Here is a 21,408-nt window from a genome sequence, read left to right on the forward strand (position 1 = left end):
GCCCTTCCGGGGCGGGGCCGGAAATAGCCGGAAGGCGCCGCGCGAGGGTGCGGGGGAGGGGGCGGGGCGGTTGCTCGGCAACGGGGCGGTGGCGGAAGGGCGCGCGGCAGCGGCCGGGTAACGGCCGGGTCCGCGTCACGGCGGCGGCGCCCCCGCCCTGCGCCGGGAAACCGCCCTCGGAAGCGGGCGCGTAGGTGCCCTCGTGAGTCACAGGCGGAAAGCAGCGCCTCGGTTTGCCCCACGCAGGGCGGAGTTCAGTTACCCACAGCTGGAGACTCTGAATTCACTCTTTTCCCCTTTATTGTAAGATCCAAAACACCCAGTGTGGCAGTTCTCTCGTTACGGTGACTTTAGGACGTTTATTCCAGCTCCAAATGAATTACTTTTTTTTTTTTTTCCCAATCTGCACCAAACATATGAGAAATACCCAATCCCTAGCCTTGGTTATGGTTAAGAATTCAACGTACTGTAAGTATTTCCCTGTTTATAAGATGCAGCAAAATGCTGACTTGGAGCTATAAAGGTTGTTAGCACGTTCCGTACATCTGGCAGCAGACGGAACACACTGATCGTTGTCTCTGTGCTAAAAAAATCTGGTAGTACATGTAGCGTGCCTGACTTCAGTGCAAAACGCACTGGAAGGGACCCTGTGAACAGCAGTGGCGCAAGGAACAAGCACTGGGAACAAGCTGTGTGCACGCGGGAGCCRTGGATGGCAGGATGACCTGGAGGGGTGTCACAAAGTTCCAGCTGCAGACAAGGCCTAAATGCAAATATATTAAACGCTGCTGCAGCTGAGCGGAGGCAAAAGGGTGCATGTGTGCGTATCCAGCCTTTCCAGGACAAGGCTTTGAAATAGACTTCTCAAGGATATGTGCTGAGATTTTACAGCRGTATGTTGAACATCCTGGGGCTACGGAAATCCCTGAACTGTCTGAAGCAACCTGAAAGATGCATTTTCCCATAATAACCAAAGGATTGACATCAGACTTATGTTTTGTTTTTCCCAGTTGCAGAGGAATTACGAGATTSTAAGGATCTAAGGTTTACGAGAATAAAGACTATCATTCACTAGATCTGTACCTCAATTTGGAGCATACATCTGGCCTTTTCTCACTTTTTTAACACTGTTTATAGATCTGGTACATAAACTCCATCACCAAGAAGTGAAACAGAGCAAATGCGTGTGTATCTAAGCAATTTAAATGTACCAGTCTTCATGCTTGATCAGATAGTTGGAGTGGCACCCTTAACTCTTTCTTCTTCCTCCCAAAAATGTGTTTTTTTCTGGTAAGGAAAAAGTATACTGAGACTTGTCCAAGTAAGTTTAAATTTGCAACTCTTMTGGAGAAATGAAGTCACATTTTCTGCCTTTGAAAGGGGTATTTCCCCAGATAAATAGCAGGGAAGGTAGTGGCAGAACTGGAATTCCAGACCATCAGAATAGCACTTTGAGATCCATAATCCAGATTTTCCATACATTACAAAGAACGACCTTCCTGGAGACTGCCAGATATATCTGAAGTTTGCACTTTCAAAACTAATTTATCAGAGATGTTACGTGGTAAGAATTCTAAAACGTGGAAATTAAACTATTAGAATATTGCCTAACTGAAATCCTGAAAGATAAGGGGAAATGTGATCACCAGATCAAGTAGACCTGGCTGAAGGAGACATCTCTGCAAAATGCACATACTTTAGAGGTATGCAAACACTTGTTTCTGCAGTTTAGGACACTGTAATCAAAACCAAGACCAGCGGCTCAGATATCAATCTAACATTTGAAACCAAGTAGTCTGATCTATTTTCCAAGGCTTCAGAGTCATCTGCACAAGACACAATTTTCTGTTATACTTCTCTCACAGAAACAGTCTCCTYGAAGTTACAACAGAATAGTCCTGTTATGAGGACTATGTTATTTTTAATGAGTAGGACTCATTAAAAATATACATTAAAAACAGCAGGAGAAGTCGTGCAAAATCTTYACAGGTGCTCAGTTCAGTATAATACATTCTTCATGCTACAGTTGAAGTAAATTAGCTAGCAAGTATGTGCATGCCATTAGCAAGTGCTTCCTTAAAACTGCTTAGTGTTATTTAAAAACCCACAGTTACAGCTTTACTGCTAAATAATTCAGCTTTTAAAGATATGTCAATACATGTTTGCAAAGTAAACCACAAGCAAATCCAAGGAATTCAGAGAKGGTGGCAAGCAATCTCCATTTTTAGACCCTAAGATACAACCATAAGCTATTCATATGGGGCAGGAAAGGACTAGGAAGTTTGCAAGGAATTCCAAAGCTGGGAAATGCAAAATTTTAAGCAGTACAGAAACCCAGAAGATTAAGTTCAACCCAAAAGGAATCTGAAATCTGTCCTTAAGGTACCTTGGAGCCAATGGCCTTTTGTAACCCACAGGCTTACAAATAACAAGCCATGCAGCCAGCAGGTTTATAGCAGACCTGTATGGGCATTAGCAATATCTATCCATAGATATATCTATCCATAAACTTTCCAAGCAGAAAAGGCTGAAATCATCTTATATGGGTAGAAATGGGGCTCTCTAAAGACCCAGCTATTAAATTCTGCAGACAAGTCAGATGTGCAGGCATATCTAAATGCACACAAGTTTACAGATACCAGGAAACCATCTCCACAGGGAAAAAAGATACATGTAAAATGTAAAGAACAATTTTAAATTGTATTTTGAATTTGAGTCATGCCAGATCCAGAGAACATTTTTGCCTTTACGTTACCTGTCTCAAAACCACTGAAGTCCATGAGACTAAAGCCCTGAAGCCAAGTAGCTGGAGAGGCAGCATACTTCAACGTGCACTTCTGACATCTAATTACCAGGAGTTCAACTGAAGTCAGTTCACAGAGAAATGTTATTTTAATAAAAAATGGAACTGGCTATCATGTTCCATAACATTTTAAGTGCATACTTGTTCAGTGAAGTGTTTCTCTCATTAAATTGAAATAGGCTGGAAATGGAAGAGCTTTGGATCCTCCACAGTATTTGATGCAATTCAGCTATAGTCAGCATTTCACTATTTGTTCTGAAAGCTCTTGAGTAAACTGCCAGAACTGGGAATGTATGCTTTTTTGTTCCCCATGGAATCTGACTCAGGAGTGTCACCCCAATATATTCACATTGCTTTTATTAGGTCTTCTGCCAACAGTTACAGGGTAACAGACACTTTGGACTGCAAAGTCAAAGTTGCAAGCAAAAATCAAGATGAAGGCAAAGAAATAAAATCACAAAGGCAATCAAATCAAATATAAATACAATGTTCTGGAGGTCTTTAATCATACCATTTTTTTTAATAAAGAGGTGGTTATGATCTTACATTTATTTTCTTTTGGCCTAATCCAAGGATTTCATTACTCTTTACCAGTCTTAATTCCACGCATACAAAAAAAAAAAAGTTGATATTCAACCTTTAAAATATAAGCCTTATTTTCTTAATAAAATAAGTTTTGTGCTGCTGCTTGTTTAGTAAGTACTGTACATCAACTGTTCACGTCTATTCAACAAATGGACCATACAGAGTTCAAGCTAAAGCAAAAAAAAAAAAAGAAAAAGAAAAAGAAAAACACAAGAGAAAAATAACAACCCAGAGTGTCTTGTAAACACTCTATGTACAGTTCAACACTTGCTTGTATAAAGGAGGTACGAAAGGGGCTAGAAATTGAACACAAAAGCACTGGAAGCCCCATCAGTTTTCTTTCACAACTATTGAAGTGCAAATCACTCAGGCAAGATATGAATTTCACTTGTTTATTGCTGTCCTGCTGTCTGGCTTCCCTTCCTGAAAGAATCACATTCTTTTATTTCACAATAATTTTCCAAGAAGAAAACCTTCCGTGAGGCAACGCTGAATGCTTGGGCTTTTCAATACTAGACATCAGGTAATACACTTGCAAATACCAGAACCCCCCGACTGCCCCCGCTAAGCTTTCCTGAGGGCTATTCTGCCCTCGTGCACCCCGCTATGTTCAGATATGAGATAAGGGAAACAAACAGCATTCAACAACTGACGGATAAATGAAAGTTATTCCTCTTCCCACAAATCTGCATGCACTTGGCAATTTTTCCAGTTGCACAAGGRACACGTGCGCATTTAGAAGGTAGAGACTCGGGAGCCATTCAGGATGACCGTGTGGGTTTTGTGGTAACTACAAATTGTGATATGTATACTGGTTAACACCTATTTGCTATGGGTAGCAAAACGCACAGCACCTCAACATGCAATTACTCATTTGCATCTTGGACAAGAAAAGGGTAGAAATATTGAATGCTGGAGCCGTGTGTAAGGTACAGTGCATAGTCCATTATACAAAACATGCGGGTAACTCAAATCCCTTCTAAGCTTCTTCAAAATGGAAATATGGTTTTAAAGGGCACAGCAGCYGAGTTTGGCTTATTTATTTATTTATTTAAAACCATAAAAACCCAACGCAGAGGGTGAAATAAGGGCAGAACACGATCTGCAAGTCAACAGCTGAGAGTTTCAGAAGCCATGAAGCTTTTGTGTAGTTAAAATTGCTGTTAAAAGTAGGTGCTACATCAGCAAGTCTTCATTCATAATTTTCTATGAACAGCCACCTTACAAATGAGTGCAAATCTTAAAGGTCCATTTTACATTTCAAGTCTCAAGGTTAAAAAAAAAAAAATTATTACAGAGCAACAAGCTGTTTCTGTAAATGCCCACACTATCTCTTTTCAAATGGTTAAAAATGGCATGTGCTATGCCAGAGCTACTAAAAGACATTTCAGAATTCTAGACCCAACTAAAACATTAAAATAAAAAGTAGAACCAAAATACCTTTGCCCTTAGCTGCAGAACAGCAGCAAGGTGCTTTCAGTCATAATGCTGGTGAACAAACTGATTTGCAGAGAGAACTTCGACCGTAACCCCCAGTTTTACTCTTAATGAGGGGCCTCCTAATACAAAATAGGGTGGGTACAGCCCCTCTGAGATCATTTTGCTTTCAATGAACACAAGCCAGAGTTCTGAGGATGAAATGGGAGAGGTGCTGAATTTGTGTCACTATGCAGGCACTTGTGTATAGGAATGTAGGCTTCGCATGTTGACACTTAGCGTTTATGCATTCCCTGCTCTCAAAAGCCTCCCTAAGAGCTCGCTACCCTACTGACCATGAATGGTTCTCGGTCTCCTTCCTCTCACCTTGTAGATATACAGCAGTGGAGTTTGACACAAGGTGCAAAGGAGAATGTGAACCAAATACTGTAGTCTTGAGAAAAAATACAACTGTGCTAAATGTAGGATCTTTACAAAACGTGACATCAGTGGGCTCAGCACTTAGTTTGCATAGCATATTGATGACTTCRTTTTTTCACAAATACGTTGCCGGAAAAGAAAACAAGTACAGTGGATTCTTGGTATTAGGACAGAGCAATGGGTCAACATAACTAATGCTGTGTTTATGAACTACTAGCAAGGCAAGTTTAAACGTCAGTAAGTACAAAATAAAAAGCTGTGCTTCTATCGATGTGTACTGACAAAGGGCAGTGCTTGTAATAGGCCTTGAAAATGTGTTCACTTTTGGCAGTAAATTGATAACAAAGCTCTTCCCCGTAAGAGCTCAGGAGCAGTGTACACAACTTTCTCTTGAAGGAAGCTTTGTGCACATATTCATATCAAAAAAATCAGATAATATGCCCACATGCTATTGGTAAGGAGTTGCTACTACTGCCCTGCTGTGCAGAATGGTCATTCTGTAGAGCAAAATGAGTCTGAAAAGCAGTCACTGTTTTACTGTCGTGAAAAAAGGCTTTTTCYCCATCATGAACACAAACCAGGAGGAGTTTCCCCCATGACAATAACAAGTATTTTATAATTCTGACTAAGGAACAATCTGGTGTGCTTTCAGAATAAAAACCCTGTGCATGAAATCAGTGATACCATGACACAAAAGAGCAGCAAAACCTAGCAGCAGAATCTACAACAGTTTGGACATGCTGAAGTTGGGGTACGTGGTATCTCAGAAAATGGTCGGCCCATGCAGACACGTGAGGAACGCGCATGATGCATGGGAGACGAGAGCATTGAGGAATACCCCAGAGCTGCACGGACTGCAGTCTGTAACGCACACTTCGGACAGGAAACATTAGAGATCTCTGGCGTGAGCGCACAGCCTCAGGAAGTGCAGTGATGTAAACTCTGAGAATGTTAATGACTTGTGTATTTTGGCAACAGACTCAGTATCATATAAAAATAATGTTTAGTAAAAAAATCCCGGTTTCCATCATAGAAAGTCAGAAAAAAAAATCGATAGCAATTTCTGTCCTCATGGGATGAAGATGCCCCCATTTGTCAGAAACAGTTTTAAATAACAAGTAGTACATTGGAAACAAAAATGGGTCAGCAGCCTTTAAACTTGTCCTACATGAAAGTGCACATCTTTCAATGGAGTTTAACCACCATGAGGTTGTGAACTAACACAAACTGCAACTTAGGACCATAAAAATTAACTCCTTCTGATGGAAATATGGACCACCATCAAGACAAGATTACTATTTTCCTTACAAGATTAAAAACATTGAAATTTTGCAGCATCATAGTAAGGCACTCACCCATGGAAAAGTCTGTGACTGTTGCTTTGAATGGCAGCAGCTAACTAGCTTTTAACACAAGGAAGACAGTTTTCAGTTCTGAGCTAAGTGCTAGGGTGCCTTACATTATATGGGGGGAAATTATTTTGGGGGGACTGTTAGTGTTAGAGTTCTCCTATAAACTAGTTGTTTTTCCCCTTAACCCATTAAAGCATCTCATATTCTAAAATATTAGTTTTATAAATCTAGTCTTCTGTTTTAAGGCTCTAAAAATCCCCTCCCCCCGACCCCACAAAAAATACCTACCAGCGCCTGGTGGGCAACGGAGGACCAAATCCGCCATTTCACAGTCAGGAGTCTATAGTATTGCATCTTAAAAATGAAAACCTGCTTCTGCCTCCTGGAAGTTTATCCCTTCCTTGAATGCCTTCATGTGTTTGGTCAGGTCAAAATTTTGCAAAGCCAGAAAAATTAAAAAAAAAAAAAGAAAAAAAAAAATCAGTCTCTTCCAATCCTACAAAGGTGTTGGATCTTTCTGTCCCATGGTGCTGGTCTCCTGCCTCAAATCGACGCTGCCTGCCCTGCAGTGATTTCTCATTGGAAAAAAAACAAGGTGTCCCAATGCTTCCTTTTTTGTATGGCTCCTACAAATCTGAAAGCTTTCTTGAGTGAGGTAACAAAAGTTAGGCTTTCAAGCAAAGTACATGGTACGTAAAGTGTCCTGATGAACCTGCACAGCCTTCGCCAAGGCCTGGGGGTCTCTGCCGTTGCTCTGTCCAGATATATGGCTGCCCTCGCCGCTGAAAGTGCAAGAAAAAAAATCATTGTGTGATGGCAGGCACCGGCCATGCAGGGGGACGCTCGCTGCGCTGGGGACCGTGCCCAGCGCCCCCGAGATCCCAGCATCCTGAGGAGGCTGGTAACACCCRAAACACCCCGCAGCAGTTGCCGCAGGGCCTGGGCCAGCCCAGGACGGGGCACGGCCCCTCTTTATCCCCTCTCCCRCCAGGCTGAGCCCTAAGAGGGCACAGCTGCACATGAGTCTGCCCAGGAAGGGCTCCGCTGCTGAGCTGCTCCCGTCCAGCCGCGTTCGGACACGGAGGCAGGGCGCTGCTTGCCGGCAGGCCACCCCCGTGGTCCCTGCTCCGGGGACATGCGCACCGCCACTCACCTGTCGTGCTCCTTGTCCACGAGGTGGTAGCGGGCTCTGAACGCCACCAGCCGGGCGTAGTAGGCCGGGGCTGGGATGGAGACGGAGCGGGTGCAGCGCACGTACGTATGGCACAGCTGGTAGGTGAGGATCTGCAGCTCATCCGCGGTGAACCGGTTGTCATCCCAGAGGACGTAGTAATGGGACGGCCGGCTCGTACCCTGGGGARGAGAGGGGGCGGCGTGGGAGGTGCTGCCCACACCCAAACACGAGGCGGCCGCGAGAGAGGGGGCCCGTGGGAGACATCGCTCCCTCCCTGCGGTCAGGTCGGGTACCCCGTCCATCATCTGCCTTCCATTTCCAAGCTCCATCCTGCGCTGCCCTAAGCCGAGTACGCCACACGCACACGGGCGCCGCAAGGCACGAAGCAGCACTTTGCACCGAGGTGCAARCGAACGCGAAAGCAGCTGCCCCCAGGCAGCGGCGGGCTGCCGACCCTCGCAGCGCACTGCGTCCGTCTGCGCCGACCCGGGCTCCCCTGCAGCTCCCCTGAACCTGGCCAGCTCTGCGCTGTCTTTGGGGGAGAGGAAGCCAAAAAGCCTCCTTTGTGGAAGCAGCTGAAAATCAAGCAAGTGCAATTTTTTTCAGTGTAGCTTCTGACTAATCTTGGCTGCTTGAAGAAAAGCAGCTGCAAAGCAAACTGCCTGCTACAGCTGGCTGGCCCCAGCTCTCCGCCTGCAGCCAAACAACGGGTCCCGTCTGACGACCAGGAGCACCGYGAGCCCGGCACGAGACGCCAGCTGACAAGCTGCTGATTTGGCCTCTCCAAAGGAGGAAATTCTCCAAGAAGAGAGATCCTTGGCTCCAAGAGAGAAAGCAAGTACGTGCCACATAACGCAGCGGCTGTGCCGTCCTGGCACCTGCTCCTCCAGACACCGCAACGGCCGCTCGGATGGAGCTGCTCATGTCTCCAGGGCTAGCCTTCACCTTCCCCGAGGGAGGCRGCAGGAGGGGCCCAGTCACACATGCAAGAACATGGTTTGCAGCCACAACAGAAGAAAAACAGCAGCATCACAACAGCCAGCTTGGAGCACGGTACCTGAATGCCTGCATGACTGCACAGGTAGAAGTCAAACTCAAAGGGGTGGGTGATATTTGTATCCACTGTTGTTCCTGCTGGGATGTTCCCACTCTTCCCAATCTGCAGGGAATAGAGAGATCAAAACAATACAGTGCTGGGTTATTTCCAGTTTGGGAGCACCGTGCAGAGCAGTTCCCCAGGTGGCTGTTAAGTGAGGAGCAGGAGCACCTCTCCCTGCTCTGCTCTCTGCCCRAACAGGCTTGCTGGCACTTCCTGCAAGCATCAGCCCCAGGCATAACATCAAAATAGAGCAAACTACAGCTAGTGGGAAGCAGGCAGGGCGAAGGCTGGGCACTGGCCCATCTTACTGCAGAAACGATGATTAAGTGGGCAAAAGCTCCAGGGATCTCTGCGAAGAGTTTACTCTAGAGCCTCAGCCATGAGATACCAGAGCTGTTATGCCAAGATCAAAAACTGTTCTCAGTCTCAAAATTAAGTCCTCACGCTCAGGTAGAGCCAGAGTCTGTTTAATTTGATCGAAACTCTATATTTAGCTCAAATCTAAGAAAAGTTATAGCAATCAATGAGTTAGCTGGTGCTTTTGTTGCACAAGTAACATTCTCCTCCCAAACTCATGATTGCTTKATTCATGCCCTCAACAGCACATACACCTGCAAGGCAGAAGAGCCCACTGCAAGTCTCGTTTCTTTGCACTTCTGCTTGCACAGCACATGTGAACAAGCTGCAAGTAAGCAAGGGGTTATTCTTCCTGCCCCAGCATCAGTGGTTACAGCTATCACCAAAACAACAGATGTTTTCAAGCTGACAGAGACTATTTCAAGAGAGTCATCAGGATCATCTGCACCCAGTAACTCATAATAACAGCAAACAGCTGCCTGGATTTCTTGAAGCAGCCTAATCAGCATGAATGTGAGAGTCAGCTTAGCAGCGTGTTTCAGGCAGGGAAGAGTGCTCTGCCTGCCAGCAGGGCGCCTTCCACCCTGCACAGCTCAGGGCTGGCTCTGGGTGACGGYCGGCGATGAATCAGACACCGCCGGCCCCCGGCGCTCCGCTGCGCTCACCCGCTCGTTCTTGTCCGCGCAGAAGAGGCGGGTGTGATGCCTTTTCTGGACGACGATGTAAGTGATGCCAGGCTGGTAATCCTTTTCCAGTTTGATGCAGGCGTCTCGGATTGCCAGAAGCTCATAGTGAAGGATCTAGGGACACAMCGGCAGGCGGTGAGGCAATGCATGGGCTGGCTCCCACACCCAGCTGCTCTCATGCGCCCACAGGGCACTAAGAGACCTAATTCTCCCCGCTGTGAACTCTCCTGGAAAAGCTGCCCCAGCACAGGATATCCCCAAACACAAGCGAAGGAAGAGGAGAGCAAAGCATCCGTTGTCCCAAGCTGCCTGGTGGCCACAGGCTGCCTCACACGTCCTGAATGGGTTCCTGGACGCCCAGCACCACCACCTCGCAAACCTTTGGCCCAGCTCCCACCAGCAGAATTAGCCCAACACCTCCAGTGTGCACAAAGCCTTTCAGCAAACCCAACAACCTCAAGCAGCACAAACGCCAGCGAGGCAGAGTCCTGAAGCCCTTTGCTGCTGGCCGCGGGCAGGTTTCTCCGCAGCAGAGTGGTGTGTGCCTGCTCTGCCAGCTGAGCACAGTGCTCGGGGGTTCCTCACCTGCGGGAGCTGCCCCTCGGGAACGCCGTCGCGGTAGAAGATGATCCTGGTGGGTTTGAAGCGGGTGGATTTGTAGAACTGGATGAGGAGCTCCCTCACCATATAGGACAAGTCCTCGATGATTTCCTGGCGAGGACGCTGCACACGCACCGTGGCACAGTACCGGCTGGGGTGGGCATCCATACTGCCTACGACCTGTGGGGACAGAGGCAGGCCAGGCCCACACGTTACAACAGGGAGGWCGTGGGACATTCCCAGGCTTTGAATACCCACAGCTGACAGCGAGTCTGAGCCGCCCCCAAGCTCCCAGACAGCGAGACGAGAGAGCAAAGACCAAAASGGACGTGCATGGTGGTGACCACATCTCGGTTTCATGCTCTGCATGGTCCTTGCTGGAATTTCCAGCGAGACAGCGGGTTGGCACTGCCGAGTCACGCAGCCGCCGCGTGTGAACGGGGGAATTGACTGCTCTGCGCCTGCTTCGCTCCTCCTGCCAAACGCTGAGGAGAGCAGGGCTGCCCTTTCCACTTCCCGATGCTCTTCTCCCTGTCCCGCTCTTGAGGGCTTCTGACCTCAGTAAAGGACTATGTTATCCTGAACCTTGCCTGCAGTTTCATCATGCCAACGGATACTCCCCGGCTTGAAATCTCGCCTGCAATTGCAGTGCAACTGCTATAAAAACTGTTTAGATCCTTGCTAAGCTAACACCAGGGAGTTCTGCTATCAGCAGGTCCTTCACCCTGACCACGCAACACCGGCTCGGCCCAGAGCTCGAGGGCTGCCCCTGCAGCACCGACGAAGTCACAGGGCTGAGTCAGCCGTCAGGCAGGGAGTTCCCACCGCGGCCAGGGCTGCCTAGAAGGGAGACCTCAAAGACGTCAGGGACAGAGGCAGAGGGTGGCCAGGCTCGGCCGTGACGCACGGCTGTGGGCACAGCCCGGGTCACGGGCATCGACGTGGCTCTGGGCCAGCGCAGGGAGGCGAAGCACCACGAGGGCAGCGGGGATTTCGCCCAGCAGTCTGCATCCCGTTGGCCAGGGCAGGGGAAGTACCACGGAGCCCCGTGCTCCCGGTGGTGTCAGACCCCACCGCCCCCGCTCAAGGCCAGTTTCAATTCTGGTTAGTGAACGCAGCTCTAGACCTCGGGCTGCAGCGCCAGAGCTGATGAGCTCAGCAAAAACGTTTCCTCTGGCATCAGATTTGGCAGCAGACACCATCCGCTTGTCTTACTAAGGCTACGGAGAGGATCAAGCCCATTTGAAGGCTTTTCCTTCTTTCCCAGCTGCAGTTTCAAACYAGCTTTTTATAAAAATTAGGGGTGGGGGAAAAGCCACTGTGGTCCTGTACAAAAAAGCACTTTGAAAATGTTTTCAGAGGGGAAGTGCCGCCGCCAGGAAACAGACTGTTCTGTCCCATCCGCACCTAGGAGCAAACAGCCAAAAGCATATCCCAACCCCTTTTAATTAAGAAAAAAACACTCCTCCAAAGACGCATTTGCATGCCAAGGAAAACCTGAGCTATGACTCTTGGAAAGCTAAGAACTTAATAGGAAAATGCTGACATGCTTAATTAAAGCAGGCGCTACGAGAACCCGACACTCTCCTTCGCCGCGACGGATGGCAGCAACRCCCAACGGTCTCAGACGGGCGGCGAGCAGCCGCCCGGCCGCGTCCGCACGCGCGCGGCRGATCGTTCCACGGGCGTTCAGTGCCGAAGGCAAACCCTTCTCTCCGAAAGGCTCAGGAGTCGTCCGGGTCACCCCAATTCCCCAATTCACCGAAAACCCCCGCTGCTCCCTGCCTGGGAAGCGCCGCCGCCGCGGGCTGCGCTGCGGTGGGGACGGCTCCGCGCGGACGCCGTGTGCCCGGCGGCCGTGCCGGGCTCGCCGCGGCGTGCGCGCGGGGTCCGGCACGTCGCGAGCCCCATCTGCTGGCAGCTGCCAGCTCTCCCGGCGCGTCCCCGCGCCCGGGGCTCCTCTGCGGGGATCCTCGGGGAGCCGCGGGACTCCCGGACCGCCGTGCTCACCGCCCAACCCTCCTGGCACCGTCCCCCACCGCGGCACAGCTCCCCGCTGCAGCGTTTAAGCGGCACCTCCACGCGTTTCCCGCTTCCCCAGCGGCCGGATCGAAGCACCTACAAGCCTCAGGGCCACCTTCACGAGCGCTGCCTCATCAGCACGCCAAGGTGACGCAGCCCCTTCACGGGGCACGAGGCTCCGGTGTCCCTGCGGGGACAGCAGGCGCCGAGTCCAGCCCCGGCAGAGGAACTTACGGCTGTTATGGAGGGCTTCTTCCCATCTCCTGCTGGCGGGTGAGTGACATCAGCCCCGAGAAAGATCACCGGCTGCTGAAAGACGGCAGAACTGGTGGGAAAGAGGAGAGAGCAGCAGTCAGCCTTCGGGGGCCATCCCGGGGTGATGCRCGGCCCGTGGAGAGGAGGAGATCATGCAGGGACATCTCCCAACCTCCAGGCAYGGCTGCAGCAAGAGCTCGCTGCAAGGCAAGACGGACTGGGAACCCACGTTTCAGAGAGCTGCTCCACGTAGCAGCCCACGGGCCCTTTTCACCGGCGCCACGAGCGCTGGCTGAAACTCAGGCCCGAGGGAAAGGAGGCCACGGGGGACGTCTGAAACAAGCCCTTGAGCTGCAAGACGCAGCAGCTGTACGAACCGCTGGTGAGGCACAAGGATGTTGTTGATCCCACCGAGCTTGACGTTGATCTTGAGGCAGAGGTTGGAAAGGGTCTGTGGGGAGGTTTTCACCACGTTCTTGACCTGGACGCACTGCGTGGCCATTCCCAAGAGGGTGTCCCCAACGCGCTTCACCTCGGCTGTGGGCAGAGGGAGCACGTGAACAGCGGGGCGGTCGGCAAAGCACAGCTTTCAGCATCGGCCCTCAGGAGCAGGGAGAGGAGGCACCCAGCCCTGCGGAGCCGCGGCAAAACCCGTCTCCTCTTCCCGCTCGCCCTTGCCCCAGACGCACCGTACACCGGCGTTTTGCCCGGCAGGATGACAATAATGAGCTGAAGCCCCGAATAGGTGTTCTTGAGGTGCCGAAACATGGGCTCCACGCTGTCTGCACCTTGGGCGTATTTACAGAAGCAGGGCTGGCCTTGGATCGGCATCCCTGCRTCCTTGGAGATCTTGCGCAGCTGGTCTGTAAAGTTCCTGCGCCCGGAAAGAGAGAGAGGTCAGCCCTTCTGCGCCACAGCCCCCGGCCRCCAAGCAAGGCCGAGGGCCTGTCAGCTACGGCACAGAGTGGACGAGGGCCCGGCACGTTACCACRGCTGCAGTTTTCCAGCATCCAGCAATCCCCGAGACAGACGGGAAAGGGAAATCACTGCCCGTCTTGCACCACGTGGCAGAGAGAACGCAGCACAGAACGATCAACACGTGCTACAGCTGAATGGCCCCAGCCTGGCCGTGCCCACTTAAGGYCTCTTACCAAGAGTAAGATGTTTTTCTGGAAGACTGAATGAATTGSAAGCTTTTCTCACTTTGAAAACAGGAGAAGGGGGAGCAGAGCTGCTGTCYGGGACAGCTGATTTCCAGGTGATTTGCAAAGCTGATGCAAATCTTCGCGTACCAAACCAGACAGAGCTGCTCTGCCTGTGCGCAAGGTCAGACAACACTCCAGATTTTTGGTTTGCCAAAAGATAAGCTTGATGCAGGAACAACCATGAGGGTCTGGAGGCTCCCCGTCTGCCCAGCAGCACCTCCTCACCCCAGAGTGGGGTTTCACTTTCACCTGCATCCAGTTACTGCAGATTTAATGTCTCTGAGAGGTGCTCCAAAACATCCCGTCAAATAACAGCACAAAATATGGCCACAGAAGGCACGGATGGCCTCTAGATACCCTCTAACTGCAGGAGAAGGTCATGAGAACCTGAGTCCCCAGCAGAAGCCAAACCCAAGGTGACTGCTTTCCTAAATCAAATAAACTATCCTCACTCAGTGCCACTTGTCTACCGAGGCAAAGGATCTCTAAGCTACCAAAGCTTCTCTGAAAGCCTAAGATTACTCTGTAAAAAAAATCTGTGGAGAGTTAGTATGCTTCTGACATAAGTTACACCAATTCAGAAGAGGCTRAATGTCCTTAAAACCAGCAGCCGTGTTCTCATTTAGGCAGCTGAAGCCCACTTCTCCCACCAGAAGAAGTCAGACATCTTATCCCACAGACAAATACCAATTAACRCTGAGAGTGGACAGACAGCAAAGGGCACTCCAAGGATCAACAGACCCAGCAATGCGAGAGCCCAAAGGAAACTGTTCCAAGGTAAATCTGAAGTGGGGCAGAAAGCATGTCAAATAAAATTTAATTTTGAGCTCTGCGGGTATCGAGGAAACTTTTTCTTAAAGTTTCACAACTCGATCCAACTTCTGCTTCAGGAAGTTCAGATTAGAAGCTACCTGATGCAAAGGGTGGATCTGGGAGAGGCTTGCTGTCAGTTCATGATGTGCTAACTCCACCTGGCAGGCCCTGTCTGCAGCCAGAATAAACAGTCAAGCACTCTGAATAAACAGAAAGGTGACTGAGTGCTCAGTCCAGACCCGGATCACGTTTGTACTGCTGAGCAATAGCTCTAGCACCAGCGATAGGGAAAGCACAGCCTCAGGCTGCGAAGAGCCAGGCGGCCGCAGGTGCGCCAGCGCGGACGCGCCTCCCCGGGCGCTCGGCCCTCCCGCGCGGGCTGCCCCTTTCCTTACTTCAGCACCTCTTCTCGACACTGCTTCTGCGGGGCAAAGCAAGCAATCGCCCAGACTTTGATCTCAATGCCGTTGTAGAACTGCTTCCCTCGCATGTCCCACACGCCTTGGTTGGGAGTTGCAATGGCCCGGTTCTGCAAGGCAAACAGATGGTCAGAGCGCTGCCGCCGAGCGGCCGCATCCCACTGGGAAGGCGATGGGACCGGCTCCRGCCCCACGTCGCTAACCCCTCGGGGACGACTGTGCACAGCGTCTCTACTCCCCATCCCACCGCTACACTACTYTCCCTCGGCATCCGCTCTCGCCAAAACCCGTTCCCAGCACTTCAAGGGCCTATCGTGGCACTCAGCAAGGGTGAGCATGGCAAGGGCATGCAGGAGGAAGGCCATGGGAGAACCACAGCCTTACCCTGAATGCCCTTGAGCCTGCTTTACTCATYGTCGGAAGACTTCCAGCTACAACTTTCAGAAGAGTCAAACTGCAAAAGCACCCAAGCCTCTCTGAAAAAAAATTCTAGCTCTAACCTACAAACCTGAAGGTAGCACAGGTTTTAGCCAAAACCATTTTTTTCCAGCACAAAAGTATGTTTTGCCAAAAGCAAACATCCAAGCTGCATAGTCCTGCTTACCCTGCCTCCATACTGCAGGATGGGTGCTGGCAGGACCCTCCCCGTCACCTCCGTCATGTCGTCTTTCACCTTGATGCCAAACTCCTGAATGTACGGATCCAGGTTGTAGCTGGCATTCTTCATCTGGAGAGGGAAAGGCCAGTGGGAGGGAATGAGATCAACTGCTTCACCCCATGCGGTTTTCCTGCTGCCCGAAAAGCACGGATGCATGAAGTTCAGATCCGTGGAGCACTTAAGTGCCCTTTGCAAGGGAAGGTCCAGCAATTTAACAACGGGCCAAAATCTGTCCTCTAAATTGATCCATGAGAGAGCTGATCTTTGAAGTGACCAACGCAACCAAGAGCAGAGCCTGCTCCTAAGATTTAAGGCTTCACTGGAAAGGTTCAAACCAGCAAGAGATTGTTATCAAGAGTCCCAGGAGGAATATCATATATCTCCAGCTTCCAAAGCCCAGAGGCTTTGCCCTGGATAGCAACCAAACCATTAACCTGCTCCTGCTGGGTGCTGGCTGAGGCACTGGCCACCACGGACGCCAGCCCACAGCCCGCCGCCAGGCTGCCAGAGCCCTCGCCGGACCCGCATCAGCCCCACGCCGTCCCTCCTGCCACAAGGACTCGGCCACSTACCAGGCGACTGATCTCCTCCTGCCTGTCTGGGGCAGACCTGGCCGTCGCTTTTATCATGGTTGACGTCTGATTGTCTGTGAGCTTCTTGATGCACCGCTGGCCTGCCACGATGTTACACACCTGCGCAGCAGGAGAAAGCAAGCAGCAGCGCGTCAGGAGCACGCTGGGCACGAGGATCGCGGCCCCTGCAGCTAGCACCGAAGCAGAGGCGACGAGCCTGCAGCCGCGCTAGCTAATGGAGACGGGCTGCTCAGCTCAGCGCTCGGAGCCACGGATCCCAGGTTTAACTTTCACATCTGCTTCATGGAGCTGGGGTCCCCGCAGTGCAGAGCTGGCACTCACCTCCAAGGGCAGGTACGTGTGCTTCTGCTCTTGGCCAACCTGGAGACAGGGTAGGTGAGGGTATTTCAGCTGCAGGTTGTATTTCTGCTTAAAATACTGAGCCACTGTACACTCCACCGTCTGACCACTCTCCAGCTGCAGGGGAAACCTGGCGGAGGTAGGACACGAAGGATGCACCCACTCACACAGGCACTTCACAGCTAAAGCACTACTTGCTCTGGCTGGGAACAGAGGGAACTGGCAGGCTCCCACTCTAAGCTACCCAGGGAGAAAATACAAGCACAACAGTGGTATTTTCAGAAATCAAAACAGAAATACTCTGATCCCTGTGTGGGCCTGAGGTYCCTAAATAAAGCTCTCCCTCACTAATCCAGTTAATCAGGGCAACTGTTTTTTACAGGACGTGCCACACATGCTGCTGTCAGGTACGTGAACACAGCTCAGGGCTTCCGTGCTTGGTGCTCTCTTCRGGGGCTGAGCTGAGGCTCAAGGCAAGATTATCCGGCCTCCTCCTGACTTAGGGCAGCAGCTACTGAACGTTTAGAAGAGCAGCATCGGGAGCCCCGACCCAGGGCAGCTCCCAGGGTCCACGGGGGAAACGAGTGGGAAACGTGCGGAGGACATCGGAGCCCAGGGTGTCCTGCACCGCCCCGTGACCACATCCTTCCAGCTCCAACGTGCCACCCTAGAGTCACGGCYCCTATTTCCCTACCCAAGCTGGCTAGGGGCTGCCATGACACGCTGCCCCACACCCTACGGAGCCAAAGGTCCCTGGGCTCTTCCAAGCACCGGCTCTTTGCGYAGCTGCCTGGGGAGCGGGCTGGTGTGGGGGCAGAACTGGGAGCAGAAATCACCTGCCAGCATGCGGGCTTGCACAACAAAAGCCAAAAATCCCCTTCTCCTCCCCCCCATCCCACCGCTTCAAACTGTTAGTAAAGCTTCTGAAAAAAGATTAAAACATTTCTGAGCCCCAGGGGTGGGCAGCCTGAAAAACATCCATTGCCTTCTTTCAGCTACAGCTCAGCAGACCCGCGCTGCGAGGCTCACCTTGCCCAGCAGCCACCCGCACAAGTCCCATGTGCCCGGCATGGGTTGCCCCACTCCTCCACGCCTGGCACTTGGCTCAAACCCTGTTTTGCTTCCCAGCCTCCCTGGGTGCAATCCCCAAGGCCCCGGAGCAGCCCCTGGAAATGCTCGYGCAGGAAGGAGCAGCCGGGGCAGCGATGCGCCACCCCGGGCACCTCCTGCTCCCCGGCGCAGGGGCTGCCAGGCCTGGCCCGCTCACAGGCACACGCAAGTAATTTAAGGGCAAGGGGATCACTTTATCCCTTGACAAAGCTTCTGTTTTGGCAGTGTCTATTTTAAGCAAGAAGAAAACCCAGCTCGGAGGTAAAAACTAGGACAATTCCTGGCACGTTAACTCCGGCGCTGCAGACAGCACGCCCTCCCCTTCCCTCCCGCTCGCAGCGGGCACGGCGCACGGCACAAGGCGCCGAGCACCACCGCGCCTTTCGCTGCCACCAGCTCGCGTCTCCCTCGCGGCTCTCGCCAACGCCGACAGCCGGCTGCTAAAAAGGAGAACGGCGCAGATTTCTCCAAGGGCATCTTCCCACCCGCCTTACGTCTGGTGGCTGGCCGGTCGCCTGGTAACGTTACACACGCGGTATTTCCTCTTCATCTGCCCGCAGTGGGTAACCTCTACTTTCAGACCTAATGCAAGAGAGAAACAGCAGGACCGCGGGTGAGAGCGGGAGCTGCCCCGAGAGCCGCCTTTTCGCCCGGCTTCCCCGCCGCACCGCAAACCCACGCGTGGAGCGGGCGCCTTTGCAAACGCCCCGGGAAGGGCGGCCGGGCCGGCGAGGAGCGAGGCCGCGCCTGGAGGGGCCTCTGCCCGCGGAGCCGCCAGGGCCGGCTCTACCTTTGATCTCCTTGGTGAAGCGCACTCGCTGCGAGTCCGTCAGCGGCTTGGGCTGCTCGTCTATGTTCCGGATATCCAGCACCTCGCACATGAACTCGATGACGGGCTGCGCTTTGTAGAAGGCCGTGGCCGACACTGCAGGACAGACACCGAGATGCGACCYTGCTCTCCTCGAACGGGCGGGAGACCTGGCCGCATCCAACCTCCCCCAGCCCCGCGGCTGCCGCTCATCCAACCTGCACCAGCCCAAGACGCGCACCTTGCCAGGACGCGGGCGGCTTGGCAAACCTCCGCGGACGCGCGGAGCAGGAGCCCGCCGCAGCCCGCCGCCCCGAGCAGCGCCTGCACGGCCCTGCCCCGCCTTTGCTGAAGCCAACAGGAAAACATCCCTTAATTTGGCAGCGGTATCTACAGCGCCCGAGAATCCTTCCCTAGGGCCCAGCCCCCCGTCGCTGCAGCCAGCATTGGGTGCTATCGGCCCGGCCCTGCACACAGGGCCCCGCAGCGGTGCCGACAACGCCGGGAGCAGGGCATTCCCGCTAGCACGGAAAACAAGTCACCGTCAATGTTGAGCATCATCTTCCACATGGCAGGCCTGACTGACTGGTGGAAACCAAACCAGACCTCCCTGCCGCCTCCCAGCGGGTGGTAATAACCTTCCGGGGGYGAGAAGAAGGAGCGACCCACGGGAGTGTACCTGCAAGCCAGAGCAAACCGCACATCAGAGCAGAGGCGCGTCGGCCGGGAGGCAGGCGCAGAGCGCCGCAGCCCCTGCAAGCCGTCGCTCCCCGTTCAGCTGTGCCGCGGGAGCGTCTGCACCGATCGCACCGGCTCCTCGGGCCAGGCAGGGTACCRAGGTGCTAGAGCACAGCTGGCCAACACAGAAGACCGTAAAGAGCAGCCCCAGGCACGGCGGCCGGTCCCAGGACCGCGGGCTGCCGCTCTCGGCCTGTCCGCTCTCCGGCACGCTGCGCGCTCTCACTGCCCCTGCCCTCCTCCAGCGCCCGTCCGCCGCGCTGCCCCTTCGTGCAGATACCTCATGGAGGCCAGGTGCCTCATGGCAACATCCAGCGCCTGGACAGACTCCAAGGGGACGGGGATCTGCCCGCTCACCAAGGCCTCATGGAGCATGCGCCAGCTCACGATCGCCATCCACTTGATAGAGACCTTAAATATCCTGTCCTTGCCCTCCCCGGGGATCGTCACCTCAAAGTCGACCTGGGTGCGGAAGGGAAAGGGAAACCGTGGCGGCAGCTCTGCAGGACTGGAACCCGCAGTCCAAGGGGAGGCAGGTCGCTCTCGGCTTGCTCTTCCCGTGCAGGCTGCCACAGGCTCGCCCACCCCGCTCTCACCCGCTCGTTTCCAATGGGCAAGGCCGTGACAGTGTAAATGTTCTTCTTCCCATCGTAGACTGGCTTTCGGTCGCCGAAGATCTGAGGTTTGAAGTGTTGCACCATGTATTCCACGACTTCCCTATGCAGACGAGGGGGGACAAGGAAAGAGGTGACCGAGGAGAGAAAAGCAAAGTCTGTTTGCCCCGCTTCTTTACCGATCCCTGCCTGCTCCTCAGCTCCCCGACGCCGGGGTGCCGCTGGGCTYGCGGCAGCCCTGTGCCTTGCCGCGCAGCAGGACGAGCTCACGCCGCGCACAGGAACGCGTGCTCCGGAGCAGGCTGCAGAGCTGAGCAGTGTGCCGGCAGGGCGAGAGGGAGCCGCTGGCCTCCCCGCCGACACCGGCTGCCGAGAGCATCGCCAACAGCATCTGCGCGCCGGCCCTCGAGGCTCGGAGCATCCCAGGCCGTGGGGGCAGCGGGGGATGGCGAGCGAGCAGGGCATCGCGAAGAAAAACAAAAAATAGAAAAACCTGCGCTGGTCGGAGGTCTGGGACTTGCTATTTTTAAAYGTGGGACTGTTGCCAAAGTAGCACAGCTGCTTTGAAGAAGGTTCAGGATCTCCCCAGCTATCGGGGACGGGAACCAGGGCTGCTGCACAAACGCAGCTTCTAAGGTTCACGCACCCGCCAAGCTGGGCGGCGCGAGCACGCGGGGCCGGGCGCGCGCTGGCTGTACCTGGCGCTGTTTTGCAGACAGATGCCGGGCAGCAGCGAACCTCTGCGCACTGCTTTACAGCCCCAGAGCGGAGGGGGCAAGGACAACCCAAGACAGTCTCATCCGAACGCTGCCCACCAGTGAAGAGGGAGAAAGGCACTTACTGCACCTCCGCAAGGGAGCTGCAAGCAGGGACGGCGTGCCAAAACCTCTAATACTTGCCTTACCTGTTGACTCTGCGCGGACATTTGTCGGGTTTGATATCCACTTCATAGTGATACACATCGATCTTGGGAATGTCCACTTCAAAGTAGTTGGCTAAGAGCTTGATGGGCTTCCCGACAGTTCCTATCCCGGGCCGACGCGGCGCTTGAAATACCTGCTGCAAGGGTGGCAGGTATGCGCCTGCAGCTGCGGGGCGAGAAAACGGGGCGGTYAGGGGGCTCGGGAGAAGCTCCAGTAGCCAACGCAGAGCCCCCAGCGCTTCCATTACCAGCTTGAGGGGCGAAGCTGCGATCGCACGGCTGGAGACGGCAGGCGCTTCCCTGCAAGCGTCGCTGCCGAACGGCAGTGCCGAGCGCTCCGCTTCGGCCGTGCCCTCGCCAGCCGCACGGGCTTCAGGCTGCCCACCAGGCAGCGAATCA

General features: G+C 53.1%; 1 protein-coding gene across 1 annotated transcript; it reads right to left on the reverse strand.

Moving 5' to 3' along the window:
• Window positions 1–3,285: 3,285 nt before the first annotated feature.
• Window positions 3,286–21,198, reverse strand: LOC146594861 (protein argonaute-1). The gene is made up of 18 exons (XM_085306693.1): window positions 20,992–21,198; window positions 20,070–20,190; window positions 19,754–19,935; window positions 19,278–19,414; window positions 18,718–18,852; window positions 18,422–18,509; window positions 16,800–16,947; window positions 16,458–16,577; window positions 15,832–15,954; window positions 15,204–15,337; window positions 13,480–13,664; window positions 13,168–13,327; window positions 12,770–12,860; window positions 10,499–10,693; window positions 9,893–10,027; window positions 8,829–8,930; window positions 7,751–7,950; window positions 3,286–7,379 (listed from the first exon to the last, which is right to left on the reverse strand). The coding sequence occupies exons 2-18, from the start codon at window positions 20,172–20,174 to the stop codon at window positions 7,271–7,273; spliced, it is 2,349 nt and encodes a 782-aa protein (XP_085162819.1). The 5' UTR covers window positions 20,175–20,190; window positions 20,992–21,198; the 3' UTR covers window positions 3,286–7,270.
• Between the last annotated feature and the right edge of the window lie 210 nt (window positions 21,199–21,408).

The sequence above is a fragment of the Rhea americana genome, unplaced genomic scaffold (genome assembly GCF_003343005.1).
Source record: "Rhea americana isolate MKP2758 unplaced genomic scaffold, rheAme1 scaffold_246, whole genome shotgun sequence".
In the NCBI taxonomy this organism is placed as follows: Eukaryota; Metazoa; Chordata; class Aves; order Rheiformes; family Rheidae; genus Rhea; species Rhea americana.